The 25,623-nt window shown below is 47.4% G+C and overlaps 2 protein-coding genes and 1 long non-coding RNA gene across 10 annotated transcripts in view; 1 reads left to right on the top strand and 2 right to left on the bottom strand.

Annotated features, from left to right (window-relative positions):
- Window positions 1-3,076: 3,076 nt before the first annotated feature.
- On the bottom strand, window positions 3,077-4,510 carry LOC101446609 (HORMA domain-containing protein 1-like). Its single transcript, XM_012522065.4, is given in 2 exon segments — window positions 3,077-3,597; window positions 3,600-4,510. Coding segments are annotated over 2 exon segments (1,185 nt in total). The 5' UTR covers window positions 4,435-4,510; the 3' UTR covers window positions 3,077-3,247.
- Window positions 4,511-5,441: 931 nt separating this feature from the next.
- Window positions 5,442-6,804, bottom strand: LOC131275336 (uncharacterized). Its single transcript, XR_009182769.2, has 2 exons — window positions 6,740-6,804; window positions 5,442-5,578 (listed from the first exon to the last, which is right to left on the bottom strand). It is a non-coding gene; the product is annotated as an uncharacterized lncRNA (long non-coding RNA).
- Window positions 6,805-23,814: 17,010 nt separating this feature from the next.
- Window positions 23,815-25,623, top strand: part of KIF13A (kinesin family member 13A) — a 213,367-nt gene continuing 211,558 nt past the window's right edge. For all 8 annotated transcript variants that reach the window (XM_058285282.2, XM_058285277.2, XM_058285281.2 and 5 more), the window contains exons 1-2: window positions 23,815-23,967; window positions 24,256-24,346. In XM_058285282.2, the coding sequence (XP_058141265.1) occupies window positions 23,913-23,967; window positions 24,256-24,346 (146 nt within the window). In that variant the 5' untranslated portion in view covers window positions 23,815-23,912. The remainder of the gene's footprint in view (window positions 23,968-24,255; window positions 24,347-25,623) is intronic.

Genomic DNA, 25,623 nt, shown 5'->3' with positions numbered 1-25,623 from the left:
TCGAGCAGGGGTAGTGGCTTTTTTTTTTTAATTCAGAGTTTATTTCCAATACAAAAAATAAAATAAAATAGCAGACAAAAGGCAGCTCAACATGTTATGGAAGCATTACTCCTAAAAAGTTCTGTCCAGGCCCTTTCCTCTCATCTAATTACAACAGCCTCAATTGTTCCTCCGGTGTTCAGAAAGATCTGCAGATGTACACAGATTAGTTAAATGACATAGTCTCCTTATTAGTGAAAAAAAAATGAAGAAGAGAAAAAAATTCTTGATCATTATCGTATCTCATGAAACCAAACACCATATTCTTTTTTTAACTTTTAGCATTAATGTAGAACCTTCTTATAATTACAATATTGTTAACTACAGTCTATAAATTACATCAGTTCTGTATTTCCCATGTATCATCATATTCTTAACACCTTGTAGTAAAAGAACGTTCCTGTATTTATATTATTAACCACAATTCTCATCTACCACCAAAATCACTGTCATACTGTCCCTATATAATCCACCAGCTGTCCTCCAACTAACATTAACCTTCCTAGACTCCTCGTTTCAGCCACATCACATCCATAAATCAACAGTGTTTAACACTCATTATAACGTGTCACCATCAAGTCCATCCATCACGGCATACTTAAAATAGGGATAGTGGCTGTGTAACGTGCCACCTTGGTGAGGCTGATTCGATTTCCCAGAATTCCCTTTCCTGTAGGCGTCTCGTGGTGAGCAGAAAGGCAGCCATTTTGTAGGCCACCATACTGTTGCTTATCTATTAGCGCATCACGTTGCCATGAAGCTGCGACCTGCATGTCCATCACCTCCCCTGGTTCCTCCTTCCATTCTCCAACTCCTAGGCCAGGCGTTGGGCATCCAGCTCTGCAAGAAAAGGCCAGGCTTGTGCAGGCCCCACACGAGTGAGGTTGGAGGCCACAGAAACCAATCCAGATTTCAACCCATCTTCACGGTCTCCCAGGTCACGTGGGAGGGCTCCAGCTCACTCTTGATCTCCCCCACTTTGCATCCCTCTTCTCGTCCCTCGGCCTGCCCTCTGGTCCTCTGGACTTGATGCTCTAGTGTCAGACACAGTCGACCGTTTACAGGGACCTCACTCCACAGTGGTGTAGGTCAAATCCCTGCGACCGGTCCCAGGTACCTCTCCAACCTGGTGGTTCTGCTTCTCGGGTGGGACTCTGGCAAGGGAGTGGGCTCTAGGTGGGCAAACCCCCTTGGCCCTCTGCACTCCTGGCTTGGGGAAGGGGCACGGCTGCTGCAGGACGGTAGAGGGTCATTTAGCGAGAGCACCTAAGTCAGGGGTCTCGGGCCCGGGAGTAAGGGGCTACTGAACATGGGCCAGAGGATGGAAGAGGACTGGAGACTGGATAGTGTGGCCAGGGCTTCTCCAAGGCAGCCTTTGAGCAATGACATGAATGTTGCGAAGACGCCAAACGAGCCAAGAGTATTTCTCACACACACACACACACACACACACAGAGTGTTTCACACAGACGCTAAGGCAAAGGCCCCAAGGCCTCAGGCCGGTGGACTCTGGAGCAGCGGGAAGGCAGTGCAGCTGGGTGGAGGGGGCTGCTGAGACGCAGGAGCCACAAGGTCCTGGCCCCGTGGGCTCTGGGAAGGCGTCCACATTTATTCCAGGTGTTGGGAGCCAACGTGGCTCAGTGGCTGAGCATCGCCTTCCTACATGAGAGGTTGGAGGTTCAAATCCTGGCCCCGGTACCTCAAAAGAAAAAAAAAAAAATTAAAAGCTTAGCATTTCTTCCAGGTGTGAGGGGAAGCTGCTGGGGATCTCGGGCCTAAGAATGACAATCCGATGAGGATTTTTAAAACACCCCACTGGCTGCTCCGTGGCATTGGGCCAAGGGGAAGCCCCGTGGCTCCACTCTCCAAGCTCCCCTGCCTGCCCTGCCTCAGCTGGTCTCCTGCCCCTCTGACTCCCAGCGGGGCTCAAGTGACCGCATGGACTCCTCTGTCTCCTCCCCTGGACTCACCTTGAGCCTGCTGTAAGGTCGCTGCTCCTCTCCGCGAGCTTCCTCTCCACAGCTCTCCATCTGCTTACGGTTAATGCCTCTTTCCCCTCGTGTGGAAGCACAGCCAGAAGTCCACCGTCTGTAAGCCCTCTGCCGTTAGCCCTCACCCAACGCGCCTTCACAAGAGCCCTGAAAGGCTCACGTCATCCTAAGGCAAGGTGGCCCTCTGTGTCATCTGGGGATCCCCCTGATGGATGCAGAGTTAGAGCAAAACCTGCTGTTCCATTCAAATCCTTCTTCCAACGGCTAGGACAGTCGTGGTGTCTTCTTCTCTCCTTGGAAGGAGCCGCAGGAGCCTCTTCAGTTCTACCTGCAGCTACACCTCCCTCAGGCCTGTCCTAATGGGCTTTTCTAGAACATTCTTAGAGGTGGCAGTGGCCAGAACAAGGCTGGGACTTCCACCGAAACCCTGCTAGAGTGAAATCTACTGGCAATGGGAATCAGTCAGTGGAAAACCTTCTTCCCTTAGCAGCTCCGTGACCTGAGACGACTCCAAATCCTTGTGAACAGACAGCTTTTTAATGGTGTGTTAGATTCCGACGGAACAACCGCGCTCCTGATTTGTAGGGACTGTGTAACCTGGTTCTACTTCTCCATTAATTGAAGCTAAATTTAATTTATATCTTTTTTTTTTTTTTTGCTGAACAGTATTTTATTTATGTTGCTAAAAATGCCAGACTTTAAGAATCAGCTATCCTTTTGTACTTTAGTAAAAAAATGTAAAAAAAAAGGCAAAGCACCAATTTTTATTGTACATTATGAATTATCATGTTAATACACTTTATTAATACTATAGAACATTGTTTTAATGACAAACACAGCCAGTTAAATGGTATAGTTTTAACATAAGTAAAAAGTGAATCTCTACCAAATTTTAATACCATAATAAACATTATTTGTTTTAAAAATGGCTTAAAAGGGCCTTAAAAGTTAATACAGTATATGTTTAAAGGAAGTGTCTACCAAAATGGAAGACAGATTAATACTAAATAGATGATGAATAGATGCAACTATGACATTGATAATTTGGTTTTATTCAAAAATATTCTTGGACTTGTCTCATTTAAGAACTACAGTATGAATTGCTGGCGACTATTACAAATCTTCAGAGCTAGGGGAAAAACACCTTAAAATGGTAATATAGTGCCCTTTTGTTTAAATGTTGAGAACTTTGTAAACATGCAGAAGAGAAAATAATTTTATATATGTTCCTTTGGTTCACTAAACTTTCTCCTTTTTGACACTGACTCTTGACTAGAAGAATCAAAGTGATGGAGAACTTTTTTCCCTGATTCAGGTTGACTTCTCTTCCGATTTTCTTTAGAAGATTTTACTGGTTGAATTCCATTAACCATCTTATTCTGAAAGATTTTTCCACTTCTTGTTTTGCTTTCAGATACATCAAGTTCAGATGTTTTACTGACTAACTGCTCAACCTGAGAATGAGAAATGGAAAGATCTGGACTTTCTTTAGACCTCATAATTTCATCTTCCTCACAAACTAAACTTGGTTCTCCAAGTTCAGAAGATCCAGGGGCTTTTTTTTGTATTCCATTTTAAATTCAGTATCAAAATCATCACTTATATAATGCTCTTGTTCATCTTCTAGATCATCTTTGTCCACCAGGATTTTTTGAAGTGGTGTTTTTATTTGTTTTGGTGATAGTATAGCTGAATCAATGTTTTCCATTCTTTCTTTCTCAGTGGTCACTTTTACTTTGAAGGTGTGAAAAGGTGTTGGAACTTCTCCCACATTTAAGTACATAGGTTCTCCTTCAAATATCACTCCTTCACAATCACCATCCTTAAAACCAGGAGGCTGGTAATCTGGGGGTGTAACTTCATCATAGTAAAAAAGTTTCATGGTCAAACAAACATCATTAGGTAAAAGTCCCAGATTTTGCATTAGAATATAAATCTTGCGAATGAGGAGAATACTTGCTTTCTTAGTGTCAGCAGATGACATGCTAGGTTCATTGCTTTGGTTTTTACTTATAAAGTCCATTACTGGTCCACTACTGGTGTACTTGAATTTAAATTGGTAACATTCTGAAATTGTCTGAGGGTCTTCTGGATTGGTGTATACAGCTAGAACAACCATCCTTAGATATTTTTTCTGTAAAGCATCATAGCATCCTAACATCCATTTCACCAACTGTGTAGATCCTGGACAGTTTTTATCTTCTCTTAGAATTTTGACACAAAGATCATCTAGATATCTTGTTCCATAAGCACATTCTGGAAATATTCCTCTCAAATATGTGATGCAGGATACTGAAACTGCTAGGAGCCGCTTTACTAACACTAAAGACTGCTGCTCAGTTGATATCTTACTGGGAAACACCAAAGCACTCGTGGAAGTTCTCTGCAGCTGTGCAGTGGCCATCTTCTTCTGATAAAGTATTTTCTATATAATTCAACGGAACATCCGGGGGCCCAACTCGACTTCAGCAACCAAGAGCGACTCCCAAATTTATATCGTTTTAAAAATCAACCAACAGTAAAAATATTAGGATTATCATTCATTTGAACAAATTACCATTTTTATTACAAATTATCAAAGCGATACCAAAATACAAAGTCTAACTTTGTTTTTTAGGAGGTACCAGGGATTGAACCGGGGACCTCGTACATGCAAAGCAAGTGCTCAACCAGTAAGCTATACCTGCTCTACTTCTTTATTAATTTTGTTTTTAATCTAAAGTGCATTTTGGGATTGATGTAAATGAATCCTGTTTTTATAGTATTCTAACCTTCTCATTTCTTTATCATGGTTATGCTCATATGTCCAATTCCATCTTTGTGTCTGATCATGAATTATTGACCAAAGTCCATCCAAAAGCTTAATTTGCTTTGCAATCATATGTCCAATTCCATCTTTGTGTCTGATCATGAATTATTGACCAAAGTCCATCCAAAAGCTTAATTTGCTTTGCAGTGGATTTGCAAAGGACCAATTTAAAGTTCATTGGCTGTTATTTTTATTTGTAAAAAGCACCTGATTTCTTTTGTGAGAAATTACCTGTTGGTAATTTAGGGTCTCTCATTTAAAATTTTTATTTGTAATGACTTTTTAAATTTTATTTATTCATTTCTCCCTACCCCCTTGTTGTTTGCACTTGCTATGTCACTTTGTCTTCCTTGTTTTTCTAGGAGGCATCAGAAATGAACCCTGGACCTCCAACGTGGGAGGTAGGCACCTAATTGTGTTAGCCACCTCCATTCCCTGCTTTTTTCTTCTTGTGTCTCTTGTTGCTTCACCTTGTTGTATCAGCTTGTTGTGCCTGCTTGCTGTCTTCGTTAGGAGGCACTGGGAATGGAAACAGGGACCTCCCATCTGGTAGGCAGGAGCCCAATCACTTGAGCCACATCCACTTCCCTAATGACTTATAATTTTTAAAAAAATTTTTATTTATTTTTATTTCTTTCTCACCCCCGACCCCCATTCCCCCCGTTGTCTGCTCTCTGTGTCCACTCGCTGTGTGTTCTTCTGTGTCTGCTTTGTCTTCTCATTAGGTGGCTGGGACCTCCTGGAGTGGGAGAGAGGCAATTACTCTCTGGTGCCACCTCAGCTCCCTGTTCTGCTATGTTTTCTTTCCTTCTCTCCCCTGTGTCTCTTGTTGTGTCACCTTGCTGTGCCAGCTCTCCACATCAGCCAGCACTCCTGAGTGGGGCAGCTTTCCTGCACTGGGCAACATTCTCATGCAGGGCCGCACTCCAGCAAAGGGCCGCATTCCCGAGTGGGCCGGCACTCCCCGTGGTGCAGCTCACCGCGTGGCCAGCCTGCCCTCACCAGGAGGCCCTGGTGATCAAACCCTGGACCTCCTATATGGTAGACAGGAGCCCAATTGGTTGAACCACATCCATTTCCCATGACTTTTATTTTTAAAATACTTTAATAAGAATAGATTTTATGTATTTGTAATTCAAGAGACTGCTAAAATGAACCCTGACATGTCTATCGCATATATTAATTGTCATTTTGCCACTTTTGCATCATCTTTTATACTTCTTTGCTGAGGTATTTAAAGCAAATCCCAAATGTCATATTTTGTCCTTAACTACTTCAGTCTGCATCTTTTTTAAAAAGCGACATTTAATTACACAACCAAAATACTATTATTGTACTTCACATAATTAACACTAATTCCTTAATTACCACCTAATGGCCAATCCATATGCAAATTTCTTTGGCCCCAAAATATTTGCTTGCCGTTGGTTTGTCTGATGCAGTGGCCCATGCACTGCACTTGATTAAGCTTTGTAGCAAAAGCTCTAGCAGGAAAAATTATTGTTATTCCTCTTTCTCTTCTTCAAATACATGAAGCTACTTTGACCTTTTATACTAATGATTTCATAGACTGTGGAGGCAATAAATATTGTATATAGTTAAAGCCTTTTTAAGGTCAATAGATATTTGAACTCAGTTGACCTCTTTTGGAGAAAGCGTTCACAGGGCCAGCAAGGCGCTTTCTCAATAGCCTCACACATGCTGCCCTGCCATCTATTTTTAGAAACACATGTGTCCACTGCCACTACAGAGCATTATTCTCACCACGAAAATGTGGGGTTTCCTCGTTTGAAAGGGAGCCGGCATTTCTAAAGCCATATTTCTTCCCCTCATCATGGAATCTCGGCAAGATCTTTAGGAAAGGCATTTGAAAATTGCAAAGCCATACCTGCCGCCCTACCTGGAAAGCCAGAGAGCAGGACATCAATCATCCAGCCGCAAAGCACTTCACGGAGAAGCCGGAATTCCTCCAAGCTCACATGAAGGTGCTTTCCCCGGAGAATCTGCAGGTTATTTTCCTTTGTAGGAGACAACCACAATCGGTGCAGGCACTTATCAGTAGAAGTGTTTAATGAGGCCCTAGGAGATTAAGGAATAATAATTAAAAGGAGTGGATTTGTGTTGTGAATCAGAGGCAAAAAGGGGCTTTTACTTCCCCACCCCCCACCCCCAAAAAAGGGAAATAATTTACAGCTGCCTTTAACTGACTCCAAATAAGATTAATCTGTCATTCCCCCCACAGGGAATTTTCAGTAGTTGTATTGATAGTAAAATGACTACTATTTTTTTTAACAAATCAATTTTATTGATACATATTAATAAAGCATACAGTTTGTCCAAAGTGTCCAATCAATGGTATTTTCTATAATCACATAGTTGTGCATTCATCTCTTCAGTCATTATTAGAGCATGGAAATGGTTTTTTAAAAGACAAGGACTTGTTCGCTGGCAAGAGCCTTGCTCTGCCTGCGCGCCCTCCTGAGTGGGAGTGCGCAGAACAACTGGTAGCCAGGGTGGCACGGAGTAAACGGTGACTTAGAGACAGTTCCCCTGGAGCCCTTTTCAACCCAGTTCTGCAAGAGAATTAAGTCCTAATGCCCCAGGCATCCATTGCATCTGACAAATTACCTTCTCTCCTATGCATCTAGATAAATAGTTTAAAAAGCCCCAATCCTCCAAGGAATTAACTTCTCTCCTTTTTATCTGGAGTGATGCTAGTTACGTACCAACCTTGGAACTGAAAGCAGTGACAAGAACAGACACCTGCACACCGATGTTCACAGCGGCTTTGTTCACAATTGCCCAGAGCTGGAAACAACCCAGGTGTCCATCCACCGATGAATGGATAAACCAACCGTGGTCTATTCACTCGATGGAATATTATACAGCTGTAAGAAGAAATGAAGTCGTGAAGGCTATGACAGCATGGATGAACCTGGAGGACATTATGTTGAGCGAAGCAAACCAGGCACAAAAGGACAAATACCGAATGATGGCATTATTATGAACCAAATATTCTGTGTAACGTATTGTATGATTCAAAAAAAAAAATTGTATGCATCCAGTACATTTAATTGAGAAATGTTTGTTTTTCTTCAACTGTGTTTTTCTTTTTAGTTTTTAATTGTTTATAATTTCAAATATTAAGTGTACGAAATAAAGTACCAACCTTTTAAGTGTAAAAAAAAAAAAAAAGTACCAACCTTGGGAACACTGAGAAAAGAGAGACTTGGATCATTTTCTGTGCTCTCTGCTTCCCAGGAAGCTGGGTGGAGCGATTCTGCAATGAGGCGAGTTACAGGGGGTGGCAAAGGGCCAGGCTGGAGCCTGAAGCCTAACATCCAAAGCTGGGGTCAGATGCCACTGCTCAGGTCGTGGAAGGGAATTTTAATGGCAGCCTGTGGCCCGGGGGGTGAGAGCCTGGGGCGGGGAGGGAGGCAAATTCCCTTTGGAAACTCCCCTCCAAAGCCGCAGCCGTTTGGGAGGCGGTCCCTCCACTCCCGCTGACTTCACAAGCCTGTGGGGACGCTTCTTTTGGTCTGACTTCACTGCCTTGAGAGTTTATTTACACTCATACCTTGTGAATAAACCGACTGAAATTTCTCAACTGTGAACTACACCCATCTTACCTCCAGACTTAACTCCCCAGGACTTTAAGCCGTTTATAAAAATCAAGCCCCTCTTCTGGCCATTTCTGAGCAGCTGCGTGACCTCTCGCTGTAACCTTATCATATCACCCTATGACTCAGGTTCTACTTTAGCTGTCTAAGGTAAAGTGCTTGGATTAAATGTCCCTAAAACCCCTTCCAGCTAAAAAATCCCAGGACTATGTGATGAACGAAGTCTTCCCATATTGACAATATGACAAGGATATGTGACAGTCTCTGGAAGGGAAAAAAAAAAGGAAAACCTCACAATAATCAGTGCACATACTTCCATGCTGACTATTTTGGAAACAACAACAGAGACCTGGGAAGCAGATGTGACTCAAGCAATTGAGCTCCCACCTACCACATGGGGAGTCCATGGATCAGTTCTGGTGCCTCCTAAAGAAGACAGGGAGCTGGCACGACGGGCAGATGTGGCAAGCTGACACAACAAGATGATACAACAAGAGACACAACAGGAAAAACATAATGAGAAACACAGCAAAGCAGGGAAGAGAGGTTCCTGGTGCCTCCCAAAGAAGACGAGCAAGACAGTGAGCTGGCACACCCAAGCACGGCCAGCTGACGGAACAAGATGATGCTATAAGAGACACAAGAAGAAAAACATAGTGAGAGATACAACAAAGCAGGGAACGGATGTGGTTCCAGCAATTAGGCGCCTTCCTCCCACTGGGTTCAGTTCCCAGTGCCTTCTATAGAAACAAGGAAGACAAACAGACACAGCGAGTGCAAACAACGAGGGGGTGGGGAGAAAGAAATAATCTTAAAAAACAAACAAAACAAAACAGAGACCCAACCATTCAATTCATTCAATTCATTCATTCATTGGACATTCCTTGAGAAGGTACTAGGTGTCAGGTACTATGCCATGGGATAGTGATATTCAGGGGAGGAGGGCAAATTTTCTACCATCAATAACAATGGTGATAATAAAAAGTGTGTGTGTCTTAAGACTTAAGCTCAGTATAACATTTTTGGTACTATCTTTCTTCTGCAGTGAATATTCTGTTTCAGTGCTCTTCATTTTGACAGGCATTACTAGTGACAATGGCAGAAAATATTTCTCAGCCATGCTTTAAGAGTGAAGGGAGAACCCTGGCTCTAACACTTAAAGATACTAGTTTTGACTAAAGACTTTACATCAGGGAGCAGATGTGGCTTAAGCAGTTGAGCTCCCACCTCCCACATGGGAAGTCCTGGGTTCAGTTCCTGGTGCCTCCTGAAAAAAAACAAAAACAAAACAATAAGCAAAACAGTGATAAAACCAACTCATGGAAGCTGATGTGACTCAGAGGTTCAGTGCCAGATTCCTACATATGAGGTCTGGGTTTCAGGCCCCAGTTCCTAGGGGAAGAAAAAGATTTTACATTAATTTTTATACAGTACTTGATACTCATACAAAATAATGTGAAAGCATCTGTATTTACTCTTTTTTTCTGTACCTTTTGTTAAAACTGAAGATTTTGGAAAATGGTTATCACTCCTCCTCTAGCATACAAAAACTTTTATGAAATGCAGTCACCGATTTAAGTTATGTTCACAGAAACCATGTCTACTCAGACACATGTTCATCAAAGTAATTGCACGCTCTGCAGTACCGTGTTGCACAGAATATTTAAAAGAGAATATTGGTGGGCTATGGTGTGTTTGTAGGCAGATGTCTAGGAAGAGGGAGCCAAAATACTCCCCTCCTTTTGAAAGTTCTAAAATAATTGCTTAATGGGTCTCTTGTTGTTGTTGTTTTAAATGTGCTTTGGTTCAGCGTATATTGGCGTGTTTGAATTTTATGTGTTTTTGGTTGTTATCAGAGATTATCAGGTATTTTTATTTTTAATAAATGCTTTCCTTTCCTTGGTCTAGAAAAAAAACGACTACCTTTTGTAGGGTTCCTTCGATGTGTCAGTTACTTTACATACTCTAATTCATGGAGTTGCTCCCAGCCCACCCGATACAGATGCACTGTGATACTGATATCTGACATTTTACTGGATGCTACCACATGAAGGCGCCATGCCAGTCACTTCAAGTGGCTTATCTCATCTAATCCTCACAACAACCCTGTGAAGCAGTCCCACTAGTCGTGCCACTTTCTAGATGAAGCATCTGAGGCTCAGGGAAATCCTGTGACTTGCTCAAGGAATTCAGCTAGTAGGTACGTCCGGTTAAAAATGGTTGTCCTGGGGGTGGGATGGGAGGGAGAAAAGAGGCAATACGGGGCTGATGTTTTATAAGTCTTTCTGTACTAGCTGGTATTTCCACCATGTGCGTGTGGCATGGCGTCCATTCGTCACAAGCCAAGAAACAGAGCAAGCGTTCCCGAGGCCGGCAGGGCAAGGCAGCAGGGGGGGCGTCCAAGCTGGTCTGGGAGAAGCAAAGAGGAGCCCAGCACAAAGACCGGCTTTTCCAGCCCCGGGTTTTCCTTGGACCATTTGTCCTCTCCTTCCATTTCATTGAGCTAAGATGCCAGGGCCGCCTACTCCTTATGTATTACCCATAAGTGACAAGACAGTTCAAAGGGATCCCCCTCCCCCATCCTGTGTTTTCCAGACCTTTTATGTCATCGACGCTGCTTCCTCCACCCCCACCCCCAACCAACACTCAACAGTTAAAGCGTGCAGAAGGCCTGGAGCAAGGATGGATTAAGCCTCCGACGGCCCAGTCTTAAAGATTAATTTTTTTTTTGACTTATTTCTCTCTCCCTCCTCCTCTCCGCCCCAGTTGTCTGCTCTCTGTGTCCATTCACTGTATGTTCTTCGGTGTCCACTTGCATTCTTGTCAGCGGAACAGGGAATCTGTGTCTCTTTTTGCTGCATCATCTTGCTGTGTCAGCTCTCTGTGTGTGCGGCACCTCTCCTGGGCAGGCTGTGCTTTTTTTGCACAGGGTGGCTCTCCTTGCGGGGAACACTTCTTGCGTGTGGGGCTCTCCTATCTGGGGGACAGGGCACCCCTGCATGGCATGGCACGGCACTCCTTGCGCGCATCAGCATGGCACGTGGGCCAGCTCGTCACACAGGCCAGGAGGCCCTGGGTTTGAACCCTGGACCTCCCATATGGCAGGCAGATGCTCTATCCATTGAGCCCAGTCCGCTTCCCAAACAGCCCAGTTTTTATCCCCTGCACAGCTGTCTGAAAGGGCCTTCTTGCTCAGGCCACCCCCATCCTGTGGCTGGTTATCTGTGGCACACATCTAAAGGGAAAACAGCAGGCAGGATCAAAGGGGCAGGAATCAGACCGAATGATTTCATGGTTGAAGGGAGCTAGAGATAATCATCAGTGTCTATTTTTCCGCCAAACTAAATACCCTTTCTGGCTGGATTTCAGCAGTAGAGAAACTGCTGAGGGCCTGGGGAAGTTAACTACCAAGCCCCGCCACCCACAGGAACCGAAAATTCCAGATTCTATCAATGAGCGCCCTTCCTCCTCAGTGCCTGGACCCCCTGCCCTTCCCCCACCTCATGACTGCCCAGGCACCACCCCCAGCCTCCCCGTCCCCACCTCTGCTGCCCACCCCGCTCCCCTGTCTCTCACTCTTGGGCCCAAATGACTTAGCCTCCTTGAGTCTGTCAACACTTCTAGTTCCTCAGTTTCCCCTCCCCCGGAAGCCCCTCCCCCAACCCTCCCATCCCCACCATCCTACATTCTGGCCTTAACTGAGCCGGAAATTACCCAAAAGCCAAGATTACCCCTCTCCGCTCTGCCTGGTGGGTTGTTATTGGCAATTGGAACAAGAGGGCCATGGACGAAGGGGTCTAAGGCGGCCATTGTTCTTTATGTGTACAGCAAAGAAGACAAAGCTCGTCTGGAGAGAGAGAAGGCATGAAACACGCCGAAAAAGGCAGAGATGGAAAACCATAGGCTGAAACGAGACAAGAAGGTGTCGCTTTCAGCCCACCTGCGGTGCTTCCCCCCAAAGCTGCGTTCCTCCAACACACTTCTCCTTGTGCTTCAGCGCTTGGAGTATGCTTTTTGCAATCCCAGGATCCCTGCCTGGAAAGCTACCCCTGGGCCTCGAGGACCCAGCTCAAATGTCCCCTCCCATGTGAAGTCTCCCTTAGGGTAGAAGTCGCTGCTGCCTGCCACCCTGGACCCACTTTGGGGTGCATCTAGCTGTTCCTCGTTGCCCTGGAGCCTCTTGCAGGCAGAGGTGACGTCTGTTTCTGAGTCCCCAGCCTCTCCCACAGTAGCTCGTGAGCTCAGTAGATATTTGGTAAATGAATGGGTGCAGTAATTGATGGGGCCTGGGAGGGTTTCAACGTCCTCTCAGTGATCTCTATAGTCCGAGCTAAAGCGCACTGTTTCCTCTGCACTCGAGAAGCAGGTGGCTGAGCGCTCACCCGAAGTCTTCACATCCGGGTAAGCCTCTCGGCAAAGGCACAGGCTTTGTTTTGGCCTTTGTGTTAGAAAGGAAAGCAACCTCGCCTAGAGCCCTTTGTTCTGGCTCCTGGGGAGTAATCCCGAAACTTTGGAGTCTTAGGAGTAATTTTTGTTATTCAGGGTGGGCACTGACCTGCCAGGATCACACCTGAAACTTTATGTTAAGGTCGGCACCCAAAGAGATGATTTAGGGTGGGGGCTGGCCACACCAGAAACGCAAACTCTGCGACCAGAGGGTTGGATGAGCCCTGCAGTATCAGCCCAAGCTCTGGGGGGCCGGGGGGAGGCTGGAGATGGAGTTCACCCTTGTGGGCACTGATTCGATCAATCTTGTAACGAAGCCCCAGTAAAAACTCTGGACACCGTGGCTTGGCTGGCTTCCCTGGTTGGTGCACCTGGTGCCAGGAGGGTGACACTTTCTGAGGACATGGAAGGTTTGGAAACTGCCCAGCCTTCACCTTGTGCATCTCTTCATTCTCTGGTCCTAATGTATATGGTATTTCTATAATAAAACCTGTCATCGCGAGTACAGCTCTTTCCTGAGTTCTGCGAATCGTTCCAGTGAATTCCTGAGCTGGAGGGTGGTTGTGGGTGCCCTGCATCTACAGCCAGCTGGTCTGAAGTGAGGGTGAGCTTTCCCTGTCTACAGATCATAGAGAGAAAGTGGACAAGCTCCCCTCCCCCTTTCATTTATCAACTTGTGGGAACTGATCTCTCTTTGTGGTTAGGCTACATTTATTTATAGCCTTTCTTTTTTCTTTTTTCCTAATTCTAAACCAGCCCATGAGTCCATGCTCAAGAACTAAGGTTATACAATGGCCAGGGACAGTCCCTCTCCCTTATCTAGTGGGCTGCAGTCAGTGTAACTGGGTGGCAGTCGAGCTCTTCCTAAATGCCAGTGCAGGCATGGGTTTTTTTGTTTTTTATCTCTCTCCCTCTTGTGGCTTTTTGCTTGCTGTCTGCTCTCTGTGATCATTCGCTGTGCGTTCTTCTGTGTCTGCATTTATTTATTTTTATTTCCCCTCCCCCCTTGCGGCTTGCTCGCTGTCTACTGTGTCGATTCGCTGTGCGCTCGTATGTGTTTTTTGCTTGTCTCCCTTTTTTGGTGTGTCACCTTGCTGAGTTGACTCTCCATGGCACTTGCGGGCTGGCAGCGCTCCGCAGCGTGCGGGTGAGCTTGCCTTCACAAGGAGGCCCCGGGACGCGAACCCAGGGCTTCCCATGTGGTAGACGGGAGCCCAGCTGACTAAGCCACAGCCGCTTCCCCCAGGCACGGGCTTTTGCAGAATCACTGCAGCCCAGACTTCCTGAACGCCTGTCTGAGGGAAGGACTTAGGAGTCCCTTCAAGCAGGCTCAAAGGATGGTGAGCCTGCTGGTAAGGTTGCTGCAGTGTACACAGAGACTTCCATCCAGGGCTAGATCTCGACCATGCTCATCCTCACTATTGTCCCTGCTCTTCTCCCACTTCTTACCTCTTGCTTAGTTGAGTCCATTTCCCAGATCATTTTCTTTCTTTTTAAATTTTATTTATTTTTCCTCACCCCCTCGTTGTTTGCATTTGCTTCATCTGTTTGTTGTGTGCGGCTCTTTTTTTTTTAGGAGGTACCATGACCCGAACCTGGGACCTCCCATGTGGGAGGGAGGCGCCTAATTGCTGGAGCTCCCTCTGCTCTCTGTTTGTTGCATCTCTCATTGTGCCTCCTTGCTGTGTCTCTTGGTTGTGTCATCTCACTGCATCATCCTGTTGCATCCCCTCGCCACACCAACCCCTTGCACCAGCTCACTGTCCTGCTCATCCTCCTTAGGAAGTACTAGGAACTGAACCCAGGACCTCCTGTGTGGTAGGCGGGAGCTCACTTGAGCCACATCTTCTTCTGCCCAGATCATTTTCGGTGTCTGCTTTCTTCCATGGACAACTCTTCCAAGTACAACGTCTGATTAGCTTCTGCAAGCACAGCAGTTTGTTGCTTTCCTGCCTACAAGCTGTTTTCCCTCTAATCCCTCCACAAAGAATGCTCTCCTGTAAGTATACCTGTTGAAATGCTCTTTTCATCAATAATAACAATTATAGTAACAATAACAGACTTTACTGAATATCTGTTATGCATGTGCCAGTCACTAAACCAGTATTCTATGTACATTATGTCATTTCATGACAACACTGTGGATGGGCTTTAGTGTACCAGTTTATGTACTAGGGACTTGAAGCTTGACTGTCCAGAGTAAACACAGCAAGTATGTTACAGAGGAGAAAATAAACCTTAGTCTGTCTGACCCCAAAGTTTACTTTTTTTAAAAAATAGTATTATACTTTTTAAAAAAAGATTTATTTCCCCCCCCCTCCCTCCATTGTCTGCTCTCTGTGTCCATTTGCTGTGTGTTCTTCTGTGTCTGCTTGTCTTCTCATTAGGTGGCTCCAGGAATTGATTCTGGGAACTTCTGGAGTAGGAGAGAGGTGATCATTCTCATGCCACCTCAGCTCCCTAGTCTGCTGCGTCTCTTATTATCTCTCCTCTGTGTCTCTTTTTGTTGTGTCATCTTTTTTTTTTTTTAAAGATTTTATTTATTTTATTTTAATTTCCCCCCCTCCCCTGGTTGTCTGTTCTCTGTGTCTATTTGCTGCGTCTTGTTTCTTTGTCCGCTTCTGTTGTCGTCAGTGGCACAGGAAGTGTGGGCGGCGCCATTCCTGGGCAGGCTGCACTTTCTTTTCACGCTGGGCGGCTTTCCTCACGGGCGCACTCCTTGCGTGTGGGGCTCCCCCACGTGGGGGACACCCTTGCGTGGCACGGCACTCCTTGCGCGCATCAGCGCTGCGCATGGCCAGCTCCACACGGGTCAAGGAGGCCCAGGGTTTGAACCGCGGACCTCCCATATGGCAGACGGACGCCCTAACCACTGGGCCAAAGTCCGTTTCCCTGCTGTGTCATCTTGCTGCATCAGCTCTCCATAGGGGTGAGCACTCCTGAGCAGGGCAGCATTCCTGTGCGGGCAGGCATCCTGCATGGGGCAGCACTCTGCACAGGCCAGCACTCTGCATGGGCCAGCTCACCGCATGGGCCAACTTGCCTTCACCAGGAGGCCCTGGGTTTTGAATGTTGGACCTCCTGTATGGTAGATGGGAGCCCACTTGCTTGAGCCACATCCACTTCCCCTAAGTTTAAATGCTTCTTCCTACATCCTAGACCACTGCTGCCCAAAGGATTACATTGTCTTCTATTCCCCATAGTATTTGGTAACTCTTATTGCTTTTCTGTAACTCTTTTATGGAGGATACATATTGTATTAAACCATAAAGCCTAATTCAAACATAGTATTATTATATTGCTTATCATAGTTTTTGTGCCAGAAAAGTGTAGATGAGTCAGGACAACTCCCATTGCCACCCTTAGGAAAGCCTCTCATATTCATGTTCTAATCTTGCAGCAGTTTAATATTATTGATGAATTCTAAAAAGAAATATTGGATTATGCTTGTAATCTGATCTGTACCTGGGCATGACTGAGTTATGATTAGGGCATTGAGTCCCCACCCACCAAGGGGTGGGGACTCACAGATAAAAGGCATGGCAAAGGACAGAGTTGAGGGCTTTTAATGTTAGAATTTTGAAGTTAGAGCGTGATGCTGAAGACTTAAGCTGGAGCCCCAGGAAGTAAGCTCCCAGAGGAAAGAGAAGCCAGCCCCAGGAAGAGAGGAACCTTAAACCCAGAGAAAAGCAAGCCCCAGGAACGTAGGAACCCAGGAAGCCTGAACCCTTGCAGACGTCGACAGCCATCTTGCTCCAAATAGACTTTGGTGAGGGAAGTAACTTATGCTTTATGGCCTGGTATCTGTAAGCTCCTACCCCAAGTAAAACCAACCCATTTCTGGTATTTTGCATCATCACCCCTTTGGCTGACTAATACAAATCTGTATATTGTTAGCTTTATTTTAGAAGATACAGCTGAAGAAGTTACAGTGTAGAAGGCAGGGCTTGGGTTTGCATTCAAAACCAGCACTCACCAGGGGTGAGACCTCAGGCAAGTTACTGAAATGACTTTATGTTTTGCCCACCAGTGTAATGAGGGATGACAATAATGGTGTGTGTCTTGTTGGGCGATTGTGGCCACAGAACAGTGTTTGGTACTAGTCGAGGTTTAAAAAGTGTTCACTCTTCCAAGCTACTGCAGTGCACAAATGTTCTTGTGGTACATTGCTGGGAGCCTTGGGGGAGGAGCCTTCCTTCTTCGTTGTCGGTAAAAATGACCCTGTGACTTGCTTCGTCCAATGAAAGTTGATCAGGAGTGACACGTGCCTGTGGAGCAGATATGCGGAGAGCCATTGTGGGATCTGCCACCATCTCCTTTGTCTCTTCTGTAAAATTGGCATTTTCTGGCTAGCGGCTGCTCCATCAGCCTGGGACCCAGTACGGAAAAGATCGGAACAGCATGACCAGCAACCTTTGTTGGACAAGTCATGTGACTGAGGCACCAGACTTTGCTTTCGTAAGCCACTGAGAGTTGAAGGTTGCTGGTCACCACGGCATAACTGTCCAAGCTGACTGATACAGTTGTTAACGCAGGTTTATGGAAAGGCTGTTATTTAAGTACTCACCTGCTTCATGATTGCTATTGGATCCTCTGCAAATGTAAGCCATTTGCAATGTCTAGATCAGCTGGACTGCTTATTTCTGGCTGAAACAGCCTTGGAACTTAGTCTCACACAAATCAGACCATTCCAGAGTCCCTGGGATCTTTGCATTCAGTTGTCTTGCTAGTTCTTGAGACCCCATGGCATTTCCAGGTTCCAAAGTAAAGTCTTATTCATAAGCTCTTCTTGATAACTGGCTTTGTGCGTGAGTGCACACAGGGGCACATCTTATGGCTAGTGCACACAGCTGCACCAGTTGGTTATGGTGGTCTTTGGGGATTATAGAGATGGTTGAAAAGAACGTCTTGGCCAGGCCCACCAGACTTCCTCTAGCTCACCTCCATGCCAGGGCCTCTTCTCGGGCTAAGCCAGTTCTCCAACAGGCCTTTACGTCATGCAGCAGGCCCACGACCTCCACCAGCTGCCTTGCTGAGCCCTGAGCTTATTTTTCCTCAGAGTGGGACTCTGTCCATCTCCCAGAACTCTCCTTGCTGCACCGCTCCCCCCCCCCCCCCCCCCCGGGAGAAAAGTACTTGCCTTTATTGCTGATCACTTCAAGTAAATAGGCAAGGATAAGAAAAATGCCAAGCATGAGTGAATTAGAATGTGCCAGATTCTTCTTGAAAAGTCCATCCCATTAAAAATCACTGGTCTAGAGTCCATGACTCCTTCTAAAATAGACACCTACTTGGATTTCTGCTCACCAAATGGCTGAGTTGTGGTTCTCCAAACCTTCCCTCCAGCCCTTTGGTAATTTCTTTCTGGGGAAGGGTCCTAGGAAGGTGCTGTGCCCTGGTGCTTTTGCTAGCAAACTGGCCTGAAGAGCCAATTACAACAGCATAATAGGTTTCCTTTTATGTGGGGGGGAGGAAGGGGCAAATGTGGGTAACTTGCACTTTCAAAGACCTCGAGGCAGAACTAATGACAATAGAAGGTTAAGAGGTTACCCTCTTGGGGATTATTTTAAGGACGGCTCTTCATTTCATTCTGGGAAATACCCCAGGCACTTAAAGACTGTGGGAGGGTGGCATCTACTGGATAATGTTAAGTAACTTAGACCAAGAGAGTCCTGGATCAATAAATAACAGTGAGAGTGGCGGTGATGACGATGATGGTACTTAATCAAAGAGTGTCCAACACAGCAAGACAAGGGCTATTATCATCATTGCCATTTTAAAGATCAGGAAAATGGAGTCAGAGACAGGATGCATGACTTGAATAAGTTCGCTCAGCCTGCAAGTGGTAGAGCTGGAGTTTGAATCCGAGCTGGGTGACTCCAACGTCCGTGCTCTCACTTCCAGCACTATGTTGCCTTTAATTTTCTATCACACTTGTCATCTATGAATGCAATTCTAAATACCCCCCTCTGAGAGGGACTAATGCCAGTTCTATTTTGTGTCATTTATTGATACTCCCCACGCTGAAAAAATGTAACAACTACTACTGGTCATTGAGTCACTTATTGTCTTCTTAGTCACATTGGCTGCTTTCCCATGTTAATTCTATCCCCAAGGTAGAAACTAGGAGCAGAAATACAGCTCAGCCTCAGGAGAGTCTAGAAGCAGAAGCTGGAGGGTTTTCAGAAACTGGAACAGGTCTCTCTTCCCAGTCTGTCTCTGCACCACGGCTTCATGATTCTTCTTCTTCAGAACAGCTTTCTCATTCTCCCTGTGACTGTGACAAATAACGACCATGCCACAGCCCTCAGGGTAATTTCAGAATGACCCCCATTCACAAAGCTACGATGAGAATTTCACAGGTATTAACTCACTTTATCCTCACAGCAACCCTATGGAGTAGGTACTTTTACCACCATTAGTCATCATTTTCCTATTTTACAAATAAGGAAACTGGAGCCTCGATGAGTTAATACAGATTTTCTTGCTCAGAAAGGGAAGGCTCAGGATTCAAACCAATCTCATTCCACACCTTCAGTCACCACCCTCTGAGTCCCAAGCCCAGGCTTCTAGGGGAGAGAATCTGGTAAGACTCAGCTTGCGGTAAGAGTAGCCCTCCTGGTTCAATGACCTGTACAGGGTCATAAAGTGTAAATACAGCTGCCACAGTCTCAGAGCCAAGAGTTGGGGTGAGAGGGGGAGGGAACAGCAGTTCTCAGAAGTGGATCATTGTGTATCTAGCATATACTATGTCCTGTGCAGTGGGAGTTCAGAATCCCCATTTATTGACGAACCAGTTGAAGATCAGGAAGTTAAGCAATTTCCCCCAAGCTACACATTGAGTGTGGTTCTCCAGGGAAACAGAACTGACAGGAGATATTATGAATATTATGAGAAGTATTATGAGATTTTTATAAAAATTGTCTCACATGACTCTGGGAATGCCCAAGTCCAAATTCAGTAGGGTAGGCTGCAAACTAGGAACCCTAACGAAGGTTTTCGATGAATTCCCTAGGAGAAGCTGGCGGGCTGAATGAGATGGAAATTCTCTCTTCTGACTGCCGAAATCATCAGTTCTCCTTTTAAAGCCTTCAGCTGATTGGATGAGATGCCTCTCATTGTTGAAGGCAAACTCATCTGTTGATTGTAGATGTAATCAGCCATGGATGCAATCAATTTACTGATGAGTGAAGTTCATGAAATGTCCTCACAGTAAAGATCAGGCCACTGCTTGTGAGACCAAACAACTGGATGCTCCAACCTGGCAAAGTTGATACATGAACCTAACTATCACAGTAAGAGGGGGAGGATTCAAACAGCCCATCTGACTCCTAAGCCTTCCTTCAATATAAAATGCTTTTGGAGGAGGGTGACCAGGAAGGTTGAAGGAATACACATGTGGCAGAGTGTATTTTCCGAAACAGGCTGCAACAATATCTCCCACCCACATGCTCTTCTTACAAAGTAACTATGACATTTCTCCCATTGAGAAAAGGGAGTCTGTGGTCCTCCCATGAATCTGGAAGGACTTGTGACTATGACAGAAATGACTCATGGTACTGCTGAGGGTGGGACAGTAAAGGTGACTCAGCTTCCTCCTGGTGCTCTTGAGGAGCTCACTTTTGGAACAGAGCCACCATGCTGTGAGGAACTCAAACCTACCCATGCACAAAGACCACATGTAGAAACCTTGCGGCTCTGGACAGAGAGAAATGCTTGACCAGCTCTCTGATGCTCTGGCCCCCTATTGTTTAGCTCCAACTACCTTCTGATTGCAACTTCCTGAGAGAAACAGCCAGAACTACCCAGATGAGACTTTCTCAAATTATTGCTCCACAGAAACACTAGTGATAATACGATTGCTGTTTTAAGCTGTTAAGTTTTGGGGTGATTTGTTACTCAACAATAGTAACCAGAGCAGCATATTCTGAGAAACAGAAGTCTTCAGGACATGAGTGCCGTCTTCAAGTACGTGGAGGGTTGTTAGGTACAAAAGGAGTTAGACTTGAAGTGTGAAGCTTTAGGAGGCAGCACCTATATCAACGGGTAGCCTTTACAAGGGGGCAAATTTGGTTTTTCATGGAGCTCTTCAATAGGTGTAGGAATTTTTGATAGAGCCACTCAAGAGTGAATTGGGCTCCTCTTCAAATCTGCATGCTCTGCCACCAGACATACTCAAGCAGAGGGTGGACGGCCAATTTGGGGGGGGTTTACAGGACAGTCCAAAAGATCCCAACAGGCACCTTCCAACTCTATAAAAAGCTATGCTTCCAAATGAGTTAAGGCTGAGACTATTTTGAATAACCACTGAATAAACTCTTCTTAGAAGGGGTGGGGATTAAGCTGGGCCTGTAAAGGTAGAGGCTGGGGAAAGTGAAAAGCAGAGGGAAGGACCACTCAGCAAAGAACCAACGGAAGCTTTTATCCATCAGGAACACCAAGGCAATCATGCCCCTCCCACCTCAAGACCTAGTCTTCTCATCCAGCTAGGTGTGGCATGGTACCATCATCGTTCCAGTCCCCAGAATGACTTCTAGCCTTTTGCATGCCTCGATCCTCACATCCCATTGGCTGCGAAGTCTTCCCTGGTTATCTTTACAAGGTCCCACATCTGTGGCGCAGTCATGGGCTTGGTTCTCGCCATCATCACCTCTCATTCGGGTGACTGCACCAGTCCCGTGGTTTGTCTTCCACAAGTCACCCCTACATAGAGCGCTGCCAAATTAATGAACCTAAAAGAATGTTCTGCACAAGTCAGTCTCTGGCTCCCAAACCAAAACCTTCATTGGATCCCCATGGCCTTCAGCATAAAATTGAAATTTCTTAGGCAGGCATCCAAGGCTTTCATGATCTGGCAGAGAATGAGAGAGAAGGCAAGGGTGGAAAGGAGGGAGGGAGAAGGGAGGGGGAAAGAGATGGATTCCTGTCTTAGCATCCAAGGGCTCTCCTAGCAAAGGACCACCGACTGGGTGGCTTAAAACCATTTATTCTCTCCCAGTTCTGGATGCTAGAAGTTGGAAACTGAGGTGTCAGCAGGGCTGTACTCTCTCAAGGTTCTAGGAGTCCTTCCTTTCATCTTCCTAGGTGCAGGTGGCTCCCAGCAATACTGCTTGTTCCTTTGCTTGTGCCACATCCCTCCAATCTGTCTCTAGCCTCACGTGGCCCTCTTCCCTTGTGTGTGTACCCTAACCTCCTCTCCTTTCTTTTATAAAGACACCAGTCATTGGATGTAGAGACCCCTGTAATTCTGTAATTATCTTAACTTGATTACATTGGCAAAAACCCCATTTCCAAATAGGGTCACATTCACAGGTACCAGGGAATATCAGGACTTCAATGTATCTTTTTAGGGACCACAATTCAACCCCCTGCAGTTCCCATTGGTGGAAAATGTCAGGACGATATCTTAGCGTAGCAGGCATGTGCACAAACATCTTGCTTAGGAGATGAAGTGAAGAATTTAAGGAACAGCAGGAGGTAATATCGAACAGGATAGACCAGAACATCAGTGAGTGTTTTGAACAATGGAAGAGCATGCATGATGAAAGGATAAAATTTTAATTTCTTGAGACTCAGTTTGGAAGCTCGATATAGGAGAGATTAAGAACGTAAATAAAGCTAGGTAGATCAGAGAAGACTACCTCTCTGCAGCCCAAAGATAAGAAGCTGTGTGCAGAACTAGACTGTGGGCCTTGGGGGCTGGTACTTTTGCCTCTTGTTCAGCAACGCACCCCAAGAACCCATAGCAGTGCGTGTCACATTCGAGGTGCCCAGTACACACTTGCTGGCGAGATGAAGGGAGAGACCGACTGGTCCTGGGGCAGGAGGAATGGAGGAAGAGATGCAACGGGCCCTTCACACACGGACTGGCCCAGCTACCGGGTGAAACTGTGGGGGTGAAGAGGTAGCACCAGTTGAGCAGCACTTGAAGTCATCCCTTTGGCACCTGCTGGGCACAGGACTGAGTCTCCCTCATACACCTGCCACAGGCACCACGGGAGGCCCCAGCCACTTCTCCCACCGCGGCGTGTGCCCCGGAGCACAGGGTGCATAAGTTAACGCAGGAGTGTGGCCTCCGCTGCACCCTGCGGACAGCAGGCCCTCAGCACCAGCTACAACGAATGACTTCATGAGAGTGAATTTCCACATTCGGGTCAATCTGAGACTCTCCCCATCTCCACCCTGGAGTTGAGACTTGGTTTGCCCTCTTCGAAACGCCTGGCACTCGGGAAGAGTTAACAGGCCCTTGGTGAACCGGACAGAATAAATCAGAATCGCCCAGTTCCGCCCCGGCAGCGCGGTCTGCATCGGGCCGCGCCCCAGACGCCGGGGCCCTCCAGTCCTGACGTAAGAGTTCACGACCCTCGCAGCCCTCTTGACATCACTCCCACGCCCAGAGCCGCGGCGGCGACAAATCCCCCTCCTTTCGGTGGGAGAGTCGAGTCTGGTCTCGGTTCCCCACAAGGATCCTCACAGCCCGCCCGCCGGCTCCGCGCGCGGGGGTTCCGCCCGCGGCGCCCGCAGTCCCGCGGGCCAAGGCCTGCCCGCCCCGCGGCCCGGGCCCGCGGCCGACGGCGGCGCCCCCGGGAGGCGCTCGGGTCCCCGCCCGCGCCCCCACGCCTCCCGCCCGCGGGCCCCGCGCCGCCCCCGCCGGGCCTCCCCGCCGCGGCCCCGCCGGGCGCGGAAGATGGCGGCGCGGCCCGGCCCGCGGCGGCCGCGAGGGGCCGCGGTGCTGCGCGCTCGGCCCGGCCCGCGCGGCTAGAGCGGCGCCTGGGCCCCGCGCGGCCCGGCCTCCTCCCCGCCCGCCGCCGCGCCCCGCCCCGCGCCCGCCCGCCCCTCCCCGGGCCCGGGCCGCTCCCCGCGTCGCGCTCCCCCGGGATGGCCCGCGCGCCTCGGCGCTGCCTGGCGGAGCTCTCGGCGGAGCGGCGGCGGCCGCGCTCGGGGGGCGCGCGGCGGCGGCGGCGCGGCGCGTGAGGGGCCGCCTGGGGCCCGGCGAGCGCCGCCAACATGTCGGATACCAAGGTAAAAGTTGCCGTCCGGGTCCGGCCCATGAACCGACGAGGTGAGCAGCTCCCCGCGCGTTTGTTTTTTTTTTTTTTAATCTCCGGGGGGACGGGGCTGAGGGCGGGGGCAACTTGGGAAACTGCGGGGGCGCGGGGCCGGGGCGCGGGGCGGCGGGGCTGGGGCGGCGGGGCGGGCGCAGCCCCCGCACTCGCCGGGGCGCGCGGGGCCGCGGGGCTCGCCGCCTCCCCGGCCGGCCGCCTGCGGGGACAGCCCCGCGCGGCGCGCCCCGGCGGGCTGGAGGACGGATGCTCGCCGCGGCAACGCTCCTTGTCCCTTTGGCTTCCAGAACTGGAACTGAACACCAAGTGCGTGGTGGAGATGGAAGGCAACCAGACGGTCCTGCACCCGCCGCCTTCCAACACCAAGCAGGGAGAAAGGTAGAGCGGGCGCGGGCGGGGAGGCGCCCCCCACGCGGGGTTCCTGCAAGTTGGAGCCGGGAGAAAGGGGAGTTGCGCCTTCCTATTGTTAGGAGGATGGCTTCAAGTTTGTCGCACGCTCCCTGTCTGGAGCCGTGGCAAGTCCAAGTTCCTCTCCCCGCCTCCCCCTTCTGCCCTTTCCATGCAGAGCTCTGGCACCCGACGCCCTGGCCCAGCAGGGGCCAGCTGTGCCGCCGGTGCACTTGGGCGCACCTAGAGAACCGGGGGAGCTGGAGGGGAACCCAGAGGTGATTAGTCCAACGGCCTCATTTTACAGATGAGAAAACTGAGGCCCGAGGTCTGCAAGTGACCAGCCCAAGGTCTCATTGTTGGTGAAACCCGGCGCCCCTCATTCTTTCCCCCATCGCCCCGCTTGCTCCGTTTGCAGAATTGTTTAGGATCTCTGTGGAGACAACAGGGGAGAAGCTCTACAGTAAAGCCACACAGGCTTGTTTCATGCAGGCTCAGGCCTGGACCATTTACAATCTATTTTTTTTTTTTTGTTGGTGCTGGGTTGAGATAATGCCTGAATGTAATGCGCGAATTTTGATTTCCTGGGACACAAAGGTAGTGCTCTGAACTGTGTATTCACTGGGGTGATGTTTTAAAAAGGCCGCATTTACTAGATGGCAACATATTTGCATTTGAAAAGTGGTAACTGTTGGATCCTTATTAATTCTGCTGTTTCATGTAGCAGTATGGGAAAATGCCCTAAAATAACTTGAATATTTGGCATTTTTCTGGTAAGTCCCTGAGAAGAAAACTGTTGGAATTCATTCAAGATAGCAATGCGGTAGCATGTACAAATGTAAAAGAAAAAAGAAAAGGGAGGTTTTATAAAATGTATTCCTCCCAGAAATGTGCATGAGTTTGTGTTTCTAAAAGTCACCTGTTGATTGATGTGCTGCACATTAAGGAATTTTGCTCTGCAGAGATAATTCACTGTAGAGAAATTCTGAAGTGGGTTTGTAACTTTTTTCTTTTTTTACTCAAGGAAGCATTGCTACCACTGTATAATCAGGCAGGTGTGCAGGCACATTTTTGGTAAATTTTGGGGAAGAAGTCATGAGGCATTAAGTGTCCTATGTTGGGGGTGCTTTGTTTTTTGTACGGAGCTTAGCATTTTCGTCCAGTTTGCACCTACATCAGATTCTTATGGTGATATTAAATAGGTAAACTATATTTAAAATGTGTTAAATGCTTTTCAATAATGGATGTATTCTTGGATAATATTTTTA

The sequence above is a fragment of the Dasypus novemcinctus genome, chromosome 22, assembly GCF_030445035.2.
Source record: "Dasypus novemcinctus isolate mDasNov1 chromosome 22, mDasNov1.1.hap2, whole genome shotgun sequence".
Lineage (NCBI taxonomy): Eukaryota > Metazoa > Chordata > Mammalia > Cingulata > Dasypodidae > Dasypus > Dasypus novemcinctus.
Note: the sequence above shows the minus strand (reverse complement) of the source record. Positions and strands in the feature narration are given on the sequence as shown.